The sequence below is a fragment of the Anas acuta genome, chromosome 5, assembly GCF_963932015.1.
Source record: "Anas acuta chromosome 5, bAnaAcu1.1, whole genome shotgun sequence".
NCBI classification, from domain to species: domain Eukaryota; kingdom Metazoa; phylum Chordata; class Aves; order Anseriformes; family Anatidae; genus Anas; species Anas acuta.
In genome coordinates, this window is record NC_088983.1 from 35,504,479 (window position 1) to 35,517,889 (window position 13,411).

A 13,411-nucleotide genomic window follows, 5' to 3' on the forward strand; every position below is an offset into this window, starting at 1 on the left:
GTCTGCAGAAATCCCTTCTTCCCTCCCAGGATTCACTTTGTTGGCTATTGAAGGAGAAAAATGCGTGTTGCAGAAAGGCGATGCTGCACAAGAGTGAAGGATGGATAATCACTTCCCTGACACTGTCTCAGGAGAAGGCCAGAAGCAGGTCCCCAGCTTCTCAGGCAGCCATTTACGCCTGTCCAACGTGAGGAAGCGAAGGGCACGGACAATGCTACCAAATGGCTGGAACAGCAGCTTACATCTGCTCTGTGTTTATGAACGCAGGACCCGAGCCAGCTGGTGAGGAAAGTAACACACCAAGCCAAGCAAATACCAACCTGTGCTTCCCCTGGTGCGATGGAGCTCACTCCTGTGCCTTTGCAGCCCTTCTGGGATGCTCTCCTGCCTGCGGGAGGCTGCCCCGTGCCAGGCAGTTAGGAACACCGGAGCCGTGACAGCTCAGCTATTGCTCAAGCTGGCAGCTAACGTGGAGATGCCCACCAGCATCATCACTTCACCTTGCTTTCATGCACAGTAATAGAAAGCAGCTCGAGGTCTTTTCTGCTCCTTTCACAGAATCAGAGAATCATCTAGGTTGGAAAAGACATTCAAGATCATGAAGGCCAAGTGTCAGCCTGATCTACTCAGTCCCATCACTAAGCCATGTCCCTTAGTGCCCTGTCTCCCTTCTCCAGCACCTTGCAGAGCACACATCTGGCTGGTCCTTCACCAGTAACAAAGCCCCTGTGCACCTCCACCCCTTCCCAGATGCACTAAGAAACCTACGCTGCTCTTTGCCCAGGGAATAAATCCCTGCTCTGTGGCCAAGCATCCCAGCCCAAACTCCTTGGCCTGAGCGAGGAGGTTTGTCATAGCACACGTTCCTGCACAAGGCTCGCTGCCTTCTCAGGACGTTGAGCCACGACTCTGGCTAGCAGGGAGGAGGGCAGGGGCAGTGCAGAGGTCATTACCTGCTGCGAGGCAGTCTGCATTGCATGCTATCAGCAGAAACTGGAGCAGGGCAATGCTCGACGCTTGCCAGCACAAGAGGGGCATGATGTTCAGATACACAAATAAAAGGCAAGGAGTTAGCTGGGGATCTCGGCACCGTCCAGCCCGTGGCTGTGGAGCTGGCTGCTTTCAGCAGCCCCGTGCCTTCTGCCTTGTTGCAGGGTGAGGCTGGCACGGAGGCAGTGAGTGCAGGTCAGGCCAGGCTCTCGGCCCTTCCTTCCTCATCCCCCTCAGCTCCCTCCTGGCAGGGGAGGAAGGCTTCTGTGTGGGACAGGGAGTTACACCCAGCTCTTCTCTTCTCCAGCACGCTGCTTCCAATCACGCCCGTGCTGGAGGCCAATCTCATGCTCCCTGCTGAGCACCATGAATCTGCAGGACTGAGGCCAATGGTATTGTGGTTGTTTGTAATAACGACACTGTGAAGAACGAAGGGGAAAAAAATAAAATAAAATGGAATAACAAAGTATGTATGTCTGCTCTGTACACAGCCTATGTCCTCCACTGTCTTGCATCAGTGGTGTCAACAATGTGTTCCTTTTATCCTCCCTGGTCCTTCTCATAATTCTGTCATTGTATCTCAGTGTTGACCCACAACTTTTCCTCTTTTTCTTCCCTTCATTGCTGCACTCCCAGAGCAGGGAGTGGAAGCTCCCACATGTGCAGTTATTGTATGATGCAGAACTTATAGTGCCTTCCAAACTCCACATCTCAACAATGTCAAGAATCTTTTGAGGCATTAATTCATTAGTGCCTTGCAATGTCTCTGCTGAGCAGGTCACTCTTATTCTTCCCATTTGACAGAGAAAAGAATATGAGGCAGAGCAAAGCTGAACTTTCTTTTCCCCAAGACCACACAAGAAATAAGTGGGGGAACCAGGAGATGTGCATGGATTCTCTGGCTCCTGGCCCTGTGCTTTAGCCACATGGCCAACCTTTTCCTTTGGCCTGCCCTCACAGCTTGCCACAGCCCAGCTCTGGAGCTAAAGGACTAAATATACCAACTGATACAAACATACCTATGAAATATTTCTGCATGAATATCAAGCTACAGTCAAAAGCAAAGTTCATTTGCTTTGTGCAAGCAGCTCTTTTAGCCCAAGTCCACAATGCTGTTCCTTCAATAAGCTTATATTTAATAATAAAGCTAAGGCTATGCCATACTGGCATTGCATACAGGCAGTGTTAGGATAATATTTGTGGGCCAAGGCATACCCATGCCCCAGAGAGATGTACTCGCCAAGTCTTAAACAACTGCATTGTATATCTACTTGCAGCAGTGAATCCAGGACATGGTGTGCAAGCCCTAAACAAAATCCTGCACCACTGCAGGCTCTGCTAGCCCGCTGTGTTTCCCTTTCCCTTCCTTCTCCTTTCCAGATATTTAGAAGAACTTTAAAGGGATGCCTCTCAAACAAACACCAAAGGCACTAAAGATCTTACCATGTACTTCAATGTATAGAAACGTCATGTTCTTTCTGTTAGCATCTCTGTACCTATGCTGCTTCAGAAATGTTCACGTGCTCAGCACAATGCAGCATGATTGTGAAGAGCTGGATTCTAGAGTAACGTCAGTCCCCTCCTGCATGGTGTGAAGTTGGTGCACAACACATCCACACCGATCTCCTACTGCCTTTTTTTTGTGCTTTGCTATGTTTACTTGTGCACACACAGATCTTTCTAAACGAAACTCGATTCTTGCTTTCATGGCTGTGTTAACATGACGCCAAGTCCTGCTCCTCTGGCATTTTGCAGGGGGATGAGGATTTCACACTGACACATCCAGGGCATGATCTGACAGCAGACAAGGACTGCAAAAAAAGCCTCTGGTATGAATGGGCTCAGCTGTGAGGAGAAAACTCTCCTGATTTGAAGCGCGTGAACCCTCACGTGTTCAACAGAGATTTGGGGGGAGGATGGGGATGGCACGATGTAAGCTTATGGGCTCAGAGGAAGGCAAAGGTTTTTATGCTTTATACCATCACAAGACTTTGCCTTGCACTTCCTTCTTTCCCCACAGCCTCTGAACTCTAAGTCAGGTCTAACCTTTTCAAATGTAAGCAGCACTGCTCTGTGCTGTCTCAAATCAGACATTTTGAAACACAGGGCTGACTGCTGCCCCCTGTTACCTTCCCTAATCCACCTGCCTGTAGTCCCAGGCGTAGCGAACAGAGGGGTTTGTCTCCTTTTGTCACAATACTCATGGTTTTAGGACACACAGTGACAATCAGGACAAAAATATCATTGGGATTTCATCGTATTGTGCCAATGAAATGTAATTTGGCAGCACACAGAGAATGCAGCAGAGTAACAGCAGGGAAGATGGTGATGGAAAACCCCACACTCAGGCTGCAGGTGCCAGCTTATGAGTGGTCCTGGAAATCAAATAAGAGAGAGACACATACACGTGTACATGCATGCACATGCACACACGGACACGCAGATTTATGGAAGTCAGGAGGTGCAGGAAGCATTTGAACAAAGCCACCAATGCAAAGAGCTGCAGCTTACCTCCCAGCCCCTCAGGAAGGATGGAGATGTGGGTAGGAGCTGCCACATATCTAGGTGACCGCTCCTCTGCTACTCTGAACTGGGGGTCCTGGCAGAAAGGCGGTGCTGGCAGAGCACATGCGGGCACCAGAAAAGCTAAAGAGCTCAAACCCAGTCCTCCCATGAAAAAAAGTGGCTGAAAGTCTTGATTACTGCATGGGTTGCAATTACTGCTTGTTTCCAAGGAAAAGGAAACATCTCTTGGGTGCCAAGAGCAAGTGAAAGGGAGAAAAGAAGAATGGAAATCACTACAGGGCAGTCTAGAGGTAAGGCATCCAAAGGGAAGATCACATGGGGAGGCTGGGGAGGTGAAAACCAGAAAGGGTGAAATTTGCAATTAATAGATTGATGGGTTCTGCTTCTCGTACCAGACACCATCTTTGTCATGAGGAAGAGGCAATGCAGTTTTAATTGCCTGCACTGCATTTGGGAAACAGCTGTGCAAGACAAACATCTTTTTTTTTTTTTTTTTTTTTTTTAATTGTGGGTCATCATATTTTCTCGAAAACATATGTTGAGGCTGTGCACACGGATGCCATACCCTGTGCCCCTGGTGAGGAAAACAAAAAGTTCTTATTGCTTTCATAAATAAAATTTAAAAGAAGAGACAATATTTTCATTTTCACACTAGCAGCAAGCAGCAGGCGAGAATCAAGACGTGCAAAGAGATGCAAGCATGTCCTTTCCAACAGATACCTTCTTCTTTGCCAGCAATAAGTCCTGGTAAGCGTTTGAACGGAGGAAGCGCGCGTAGCTGTCACTCTTCATCAGCTTGTAAATGTGCTCCTGTGGGACGGGAGGAAATGAGAGACAGAGAATTGTTATCAAACCTCATTTAGACATCACAGGGATTTAAAACACAATGAATTAGAAGGAAGAGAGACTGATCAAAGTTCTAATTAAGTCTGCTATTATTGATTATGCGCGTTGTGGTGGCGTACAGGAGGTCCATCCTGGGGCAGGACCCTGCTGTGCTTGGGGCTGCATAAACACAAAGCACAAAGATGGCCCTCGCCCCAAAGGCTGGCACACATTATTCAGTAATCAGTGTTATTTTGTGAAGACTGCAACTCTCACCAGTCCCCAGATTACAAACAGGTGTCCAGCCAGACTGAAAGTACTGGGATGGCTCAGGGAGGAGGAAATAAATGTCAGAGTTTGTCCCATAGACTAGGTTGCATTTTACCACTCACAGATACTTGCGCTATCCCCTACCACTCCCCATATAGTTCACAGAGGGGAACTGATACTCGGACACATTTCGCCTCCATTTAAGACAGACACTCAAAACAAGCCAAACTGTTCATGTCCTGAAAAAGCCTCTATCTCTAGCTGACTACACATGGAGTTTATAGGCCTAGCTCAGGCGTGAACGTCTGCATCGTGTGTATAAAGTTGCATCAGATGAGTACCTCATCACCACAGGGTCTGTTTTCTCCTCCCGAGTCAAACTGCTCTCACCAGTTTGCTCTGAGAGTACAGCACCTACGGCGTGCATCTTCAGTCTTACAAGGGCGTGTTTCACTGCAGCAGAACTGCATGCCCACTCTTTTCCATTTGCCTTGCTTAGTTTTACTTGCCTGATGAGAATCCCGTATTAGAGTCAGCTCTTCTAATTGCCCCTGGATTTGTAAACAGGTATTAGACCAAACATCAAGAAAATCAGATCACAATACTTTGGCCAAGTAAGGACTGAGAACACGCTAATGGAACTCAAAAGAAAAACAGGCACTTTGGGCGTTTCTCTTAGACTTTACCCATGGAAGCACTTTTATAGAGTTTATGAGTTGTTTTACCTATACCGATTTATACAACACGAAATATTCTCTCCTACCCTACGGACATTGCAGATGGAACTCTGGAAGAGGCAAACCAGGCTCAAGTCACAAAGCTTATTTCACAGTGTTAATAAGCCAAGCAGAATTCCCTTATCGTCCCCATCACGGCCGATTAGCGATGACCTGTCTGTACACAGAACTGCTTAATTCAGCTTTCTTGCACTATTCAGTGTAGAGTCAGCCCTAAGATGGACAAAACTGCCACCAGCGTTACTCAGATTCACAGTAAAATGTATCCTTCAAGCCACAGCCTGGCGTGGGACAGTTTTTAATTTCCACATTTGCTTTCAGACCTGTCAAATCCTCCTTTCTGTGAAACTATCTGAAGGATAGCACAACATTTCATGAGAGAAATGCTTGTACAAAGTCATTTAGCAAACACGACTCCTTCTCACCACAAAAAACAAACAGAAGGGAGGGCACAGCTCCACACTTATCAGCACAGAATGAGCAAAGCAGAAGCTGAGACAAGGACAGGGAAAATAACGCAAACCACGGATATGGTCAATAACAGGTTTGTATTTCTCTGGTATGAGTAAGGATTTTCAGCATCAGCTCTCTCTCAAGCACTTCAACTAGTAGAAACTCAGCATTCAGTTGATGTAAACCCAGCCACAGTGCAAACAGCTCAACTGTATTGTTACCTCTTAAATCTCTGAAGGAGACTCCATCTCCTCCTAATAAGTTCTTCGTAATTAATTGGAAAAAAAAAAAAAAAAGCTTACCACCTAACTGCATACCTAATAAGCCTTTCCTTCCTCCTTCCAGCCACCCATGGGTGACTGACAAGTAACTAGGGCAGCCACCTTGCAGCCCCATCAGGAGTAAGGGCTGGAAGGGTCTCCTGAGTCTTCCTCCTCCTGGTGATCCTCCTCCACCACACCCCATACGTGCAGGGTGCCGGTGGGATGGGGTGCTGAAGTGGGGAGGAAGGAGCTGTGGGGCTGAGATGAGGCAGCAGGTGACAGAGATATCATGATTGATATTTTGATATACAGGTGATTACATTTTTGACTACCTTTGAACTCCCTGTGGTTTCTTTACCTGTGGTCAGACAATTGGGTCTGCTCTGAAAGACAGAGAGAATATTTTTTGAAAATAACATTAACTTTTCATTTTTGCCCAGACAGATCACGTTAGTTGCTTTCATGTAAATAGGAACACAGTGGAGCAGAGACTGCTGGCCATATAACCCAGCGGCATGCAAGCAAAACCCATCATTCTTACTCAAGTCAAGATGCCTTCATGTACTTGACCTTAAAACAGTATAAACTCAATAGCTGACTGTTGGAAGGGGGAAAAATTACTTTGATCCTGAGATGAAATAAACCACAAGCCAACTTCTCAGGTGAGGCCACTCCATGAAGAAGAGGAGTGCTGCACGCCACATCCCTAGGTAACTGCTATGAAGGATTTCTCTGCTTTTCACATTGGGGAACCACTGAGCAGCACTGCTACCTTTCAGCCATTCTCCAATGATATAATCAAACAGGGAATAGCTATTGCTAGGCTTTGAATGCTAAGGAAGAAAGAAGGCCAGGCACAGGGGAAGGGAGGGACACGTACAGCTTCAGATGCAAACTTTCCTGCTTAATCACAAGAATTCAAAGGGCTGGCTTTGAGAGGCTCTGGGCTGGAGGCACAAATGAGGCACCGATCATTTGTTTTATAGCACTGCATTTCTGAAGCATCTAGTGGAAATCCGAGCCACTTGCTCAGGTCAGCAGAGACTGCTTACCAATAAGCAAAGGACAGCTTACACTGCTGCAGCCAAACTCCCCGCTGAGACTGCACCACGAAGGTTCCTGCTGAAACCGTGGCCGCAGAACGCGTCCAGCTGCCACACAGCCAGCCTAGCTTCAGGACAGGGAAACCCTGCTGACCAGGATGTTTGTTTCCATCTTTATCCTTCCTCTACTCTCCATCACCAAGCTGTTTTCTGTTACACCTTCTGGAATCCAAAACTTCCTAGGAGGTGGTGGATCTAAGATGATCCTCATGGGCTCCTTCCAGCTCCGATGTTCCAAGAATTTACGGCTAGCACTGAGCAACTCCTCATTTCTTAAATGCACTGAAAGCCACCAGAGGTCTAGCAACTGAGGATAATCCTTTGAGACAGCCTGAGCAACGGGCATATTAGCAGAGGTGCGTGCACGGATTTAGCTGCCCTGTGCAACTTTTGCAAATTGGCTTGTCCCCATGCATCACAGATTTTTAATTCACTCGGGATCACTGCAACCCACTGGTCTCTCACTTCCTAATTTACCGAGCAGCTGCTTTTGTTTCTTCATTTTATCACACGGTGAAGAGGGAGCATCACTTCACCAAAGACTGCAGCCAGCATTTCCAAGGACTGCACTTGATATGCATGCATGCTCCTTGACATACCTGAGGCTGCTGGCAAGAAACGTCAGCTTCCTATCCGTATGCTGAGAGAACTCTGCATTTTATAAACTTGCTTATTATAGGGGAATGAGCTCATTATTATTGACTCCCTGAATACACAAAGCAAATTGACTATTTGTGTAATTTTTAACAACGCAGCTGCAGCTCTGGACATCGCAGTCTGTTGCACTGCGAGCAGTCTGGCCAGAATTATCGCTCTGACATTTCTTTGTGAGTGCCATGGGAAGCTGCTACGCCACATGTGCACAGCAGAAGGAGAAGCATTTCACCTCAGAAGCACGGCAGCTCCCAGCCATTTCTGGGTACCACTTCCCAGGCAGGGCTCAGAGTCCCAGCTCTAGCCTTCAGACAGCCCTCCTTATGGGAATCACACTGAAATTAAAAAATACATAACATCTTCTAACAAAAATTGCCTAAGTGATTTACTAAACCATTAAACAAGGTAGCACCCTGCTTTTAAAACCCAATAAAGGGTGGAAAAAAAATCTTTAAAGATTGGTCCAGGAGTCCACAGGCCCCACACACCCCACTGCTCTCCCCTGCAGCCCTGCCAGCTCTCAGTGGTGCTTCCCTGGTCCTGAGCCAAGATGCCAGGGGTGATGGGGTCTGTGTGCATCTCCTCTTTAGAAAAAGGCAGAGCCATCTGGTGCCTCGTGCACCTGAACCGCATCTCGTCTGTGGGGGGAAGAAGCAGGCACAGGGGCTGAGGGCTGTGCAGCTGCACCAAAGCTGCTCTCTGTCCTTAGGCTTGTACAATGGGAGCTACACTTCGGAGAACGCAGCTGTCCCACTTGCCATCACCACCGCAGGATATAAAGGAGGACAAACAGCAAATTTTAAAGGGGAAAAGGCTGTGACTTCTGTGAATTAGATAGCAAAGGAACCATAAAGGTAAAGCGCAGCAAATTTATTTTCTACTGTTTTAAGTAGAACCAAGAAGAAATCCCACCTCAGCTCCAGCTGAAGCGCAGGGAAATAAAGCCAGATAAGCTCCAGCAGCATCTCTTGGTTTGTTTCCATTCACAAGCCCTATATTTGGAAGGAGATGAAGGACAAGCTCTGTAAATTTTCTTGACAAAAGGGGAATGGGAGGGGGGGGGATAAAAAAAAAAAAAGAAGAAGAAGAAAGTTTGCAATCCAGACGGGAATGTGGGAGGTGGCTGAGATAGCAGAAACCATCCCAAAGCTGCACCTGCTTCAAATCAATGTGCTGCAACGTGATCCCAGGGCTCTCCCCCTCTGCAGTCGAAGCGCAGTGACCCTGAGGAGGACGGGGTGGCAGCCAAGCAGGACCTTGGGAAGATCCAAGAAATATGTGGGAAAAACCTGAACAACAACATATCAGCAGAAAGCAGCTCTCCCAAAGCACGTGGCAGACCTCAGGACGCCTGTTGTCTGCTATGAACAATTCAGCCCAATATCTTGGTTCTTTCCTTGGAAACGTGCATGAGACAAGAGCCGTGTTGGTGGTTAAACATCTCCATTTCTCATCTCACCGCTGTCTTATGCAATGCCATTCTGGGACAGGTCTGAAACATTTTGGGGGTTGTGAAGGCCAAGCACAACATGCCCTTTGCACACCAGCTGGATTCCAGCAAGTCCTTACATTTTAACTTGCCGATAGAAAGTTCTCCCTGTTTGTGCCCGAACACAGCTGTAAGCTTTAGATGTTGAGGGGGAAGAGGAGGAAATCACCAGTTCTTTGCTTGTTTCAAGCCCAGGCTTCTTATTTAGCACATTTTTAGCCCATTCTAGGGGAATTACACTGCAGCTAGATAGCTGCTCAGAGTCACTCGAGCCTCAAGGCCCCACTTTGCCCTTCACAAACTGGTCAGGAGCTGCCTCGCTGCTCTCTCCCACTCACATCTTCTGGATTGGATTGGCACGTCCCTCACCCTGCCACCAAGATCTGGCATTAAATGAGTCAGGGCTTTTTTGGAGACCTCTTTGTAGTGCAAGCAGGCAAACACGGCAGCTGGCTACAAGGCAGCTACAAGGCAGGTTTGCAGCACATCAGACAAATCCATTCAAAGAAAAGCCCCAAAGCAATGTAAAGCAGTAGACTAAACAAATAAATATACAACAGCAAACCATAATGAATGTTCTACCTGCGCGCTGGGCACTGGGGGAGAATTTTCTGCAAATTCACACATGAGAGAGCAGAGCCTCAGTGAATGCCTTGTGGCCTTCACTGGAAGGGTGACAGCAGATGCCAGCTGAGACCTGCCTGGGGTTTGTTTGCCAAAGGGATGCCTCCGCTGCACGCAGAGGATGCAGGAAGGAGAAAGCAGGGAGATGCTGTTCCGAGCACGCAAAGTGTGACTGCTGCACCTCAAATTAGGCTTGGCAGCAGCCTAATGCCTTTCGGCCAGCCCCTCTGCCCTACACGGACACATCTGTGGCAGGTCAAATCCTGTGCCCCAGCACCAGCACACGTGCTGCATGCAGCACAACCCCTAGCCAAGGGCTGGACGAGACGTACCCTATTCGCTCTGCCATACTTTTCCCAGCCCGTCCTTGGGACCCCCCATCACAGCACCACCAGGATCTTCCAAAAGGTCTATGCCAAAGCACAGCAAAGCAAAGCAAAGCAGCCTCTTGCTTTGGAGCAGTTACCTGTACCATTTCCAAACAGCTTTTAGGAGGAATTCTGATCAGTTGCCATTCAGCCTAACTGCTGGTGCCAAAACATCCTTTGGAGAAAGTGGAAAAAACCCTACCATATTGACATTGGAATTCAAAGCAGCTGGTAGCAGGCACCGCTGAGGCAAGGCATGCAGCACCCAGCAGAGAAAAGATGTTCATAGTTAGCCTCACTGAACCCAGTGGGAAAACACCAGTGAGGGGAGGAGATGGGGAAACATTGGGATTTTACCCCAATTCCCCTTACATCTCCAAATCCCCACTAAAAGCACCTCTGTGTCTGCTTACTGTGGTCCCTGCGCTTAGGATTTTACTCTTCCCAGTGATTCTGCACTGCCTTTTTTGAGCTGTCTGCCTGCATAAACCAGTGGTACCTAGCAGTACTGCCACCTAGCACGGCTAGTGGGGAACGAGTGCTCTTGCTGCTGCTGGAGCGCTGGACTTGCCTGATTTATAGTTTAGGAAAGAAATGTTTCAGGTTGGTAAATGACACATAAGGGTCTTGGCCTAAGTGTGAATTGCTCTGGAAAATCTGAGCAATATCTTTTTGTCCACTCTCGAGTTATTTAAGTGACAAAATTATTTACACTCACAGTTCTAGCTGGTGCATTTTCTTCACACTCAACCAAGTTGTTTTTACTACTACAGAAAAAAAAAGATGAATAATTATACCATAATATAGACTAACCTCCCTGCTAAACTAAAAAGCATAAAACCTCTTTTCAGACCACAAATGAAATTACACCAGGCTGAAGGCACAGTAACATAAGAAAGAGCTTTAGCAGGAGAAATCACTGTAAGCAATGAGAGCTCATTTTGAGTAATACACAGAAATCCTTTGTTTAGCCCTGTAGATACAGAGTTGGAAACCTAATGTAAATCTCTCTTGTGAAAATGCATTGATAAAAGTAACACATCAATTTAGCCCCGGCTCCTCTGGAAATGGCTGAGACAAGTGGTTTGCTTCATACCTTCGGAGGTACCAACGGGACTGCAGGGCTGCTGGGGGGGTGGCAGCCGAAGCACTGCAGAAGCCTACAGAGGCAAAGCCCAGCTGAACGCTGCGCGGTTTAGGGGTCAGCTTGGTACTGCAGGAGGATTTAGTCCTAAATATAGCAAGGGCTATCCTGGGAGACCAGAGCGGGCTGTCGGGAGCCTAACGCCATATGAGCAGCTTTAGGTTTTGAGAACAATGATCGTGGCTAAGAGGCTGATTCTCACAGTGTGGGCCAAATCCTGGCTACTGGCAGAAAGCCCAAGTGAACAGGTTTTGCCTGGGAGGAGGGAACAAGCTCATGTAACATTTGGAAGACTGGCATCTCTTTTCCAAACAATACAGGATCGAGGAGACACAGCGACAAAGATGGCTTTTTGCACTCCTGTACATGCTGCAGTACAGCCAGGAGATGGAATTACTCAACTTTTTGGCTAAGACATTTGTGAAGCTGTTTGCAGCTTCCCCTTTCTGATTCCTCTGGGGAAAATTCCGCCACAAAGTTGACTTCTGCCCTGGGTAGGGATACGCAGTATCCCTGCCACAACAGAAATTAAACTGGGGTGATCTATGCCCACTAGGAGATGGTGACAGCAGGATGCAGCCTTACAGAAGCAAGCAGCATCCAGCTTCTGAGTGAAGGTGCTGATGCTGAGGTAGGTGCGACCAGCCCTGGTGACAAAGAGAATACATCCTGGACACAAAGCCAGCCTTCCAAATCTCACAACCATTTTGTCTGTAGGGTAGCTACTGTTGTATCACCTTGGATAAGCCTTTAAATGATTGAGCTCCAGCTCTTTGTCCATGCTACAAATACATATCAAAACCTTGCATCTGTTTGCCAATTAACTCCATCCATACCTGCTGTGGTCTGAGAAGGGGAGAAGTGAAATGCACTGCTGATAAATCTCCCCAGGGATTTTTTTTTAAATTAGAAGGACGAACACTTTAAGAGATAACAAGCCTTAGAAAAATTAGAGACTGTGGCGTTCCAGCAGCACATGGGTTTGGCAGGTGTGGAACTGAGCTATCTGTAGGACTTCTCACCCACTGTGCACACTAACGGGACTTGTTGTTTGCCGGTGGAGAGAGATGCGGTTGCAAGCATTTTGCTCACTGCCTGAGAAGCAGAATAGTGTCGGCTACTTCCTGACTCTCACATGAGCAGGAAATTCCCTTGCTCTGCAAGAAATGGTCATTTCTTGCAGTCCAGAAGCACAGTGCACATTAATGGCACAGGGGTTCCAGAGAACCAGAGTCTGAGTGCTGAATACAATTTTAAGCGAGCTAGAGGCTTTCCCATGGCATCCATTTAAAGGTAATCTTTGGTGTTAGGAGATGTCTGACAAAGGCTGCACGTTAGGACATTTTTTTTTTCATACCACATGACCACTAAAGCACAAATGAAAATGAAAAGAAAGAATAAAAGAGGTACTTTGCGATGCATGGTGTGTATATACATTTAGGAAAAAGTCTCAGTAAAGTAGGAACACTGAATACATGCTCCTATATTGACCTCTGCTTTGAGTCTTTTATTTCCTGCTTTGTGCAGCATCAGGCACACCAGCAAAACCCTCCACGATCGCTTTCCTATTTTTGTTGCAGGCACCTAATTGCTCTTATGGGTGTACTTGTGGGGCTCTTTGTTTCAGATTCAGTTTCGTTGCAGGTTGTTCTGGGAAATCCACAAAGAAAAGAACTTGCATTCTTGTTTGGACGTGTGACAAACGAATAGCAACAGTGACACACTGGCTGCTGAGGCCTCAGCCCCAAGCACACACCAAGCCCTGGGACTCGCGATCTTAAGATGGCTCAAAGGGCAAAAGGCCAAATTAAGCCACAAAGCAATCTGCTCTCCAGAGCAGAGGCCTAGTGCATGGTAGCACAACCCAGTGCAAGACTCAGGTGAAAGTCATCCTGCTGGGACACATGAATGAGCATCATGCAAAGCTATCAGCTCACGGGGAGGCACAGGACACCTGACCACACT

The 13,411-nt window shown here is 47.4% G+C and overlaps 1 protein-coding gene across 11 annotated transcripts in view; it reads right to left on the minus strand.

Annotated features, from left to right (window-relative positions):
* The window catches only part of RGS6 (regulator of G protein signaling 6), a 280,872-nt gene that overhangs the window by 29,388 nt on the left and 238,073 nt on the right, over window positions 1-13,411 (minus strand). For all 11 annotated transcript variants that reach the window (XM_068684076.1, XM_068684074.1, XM_068684073.1 and 8 more), the window contains one exon: window positions 4,237-4,326. In XM_068684076.1, coding sequence (XP_068540177.1) covers window positions 4,237-4,326 — 90 coding nt within the window. The remainder of the gene's footprint in view (window positions 1-4,236; window positions 4,327-13,411) is intronic.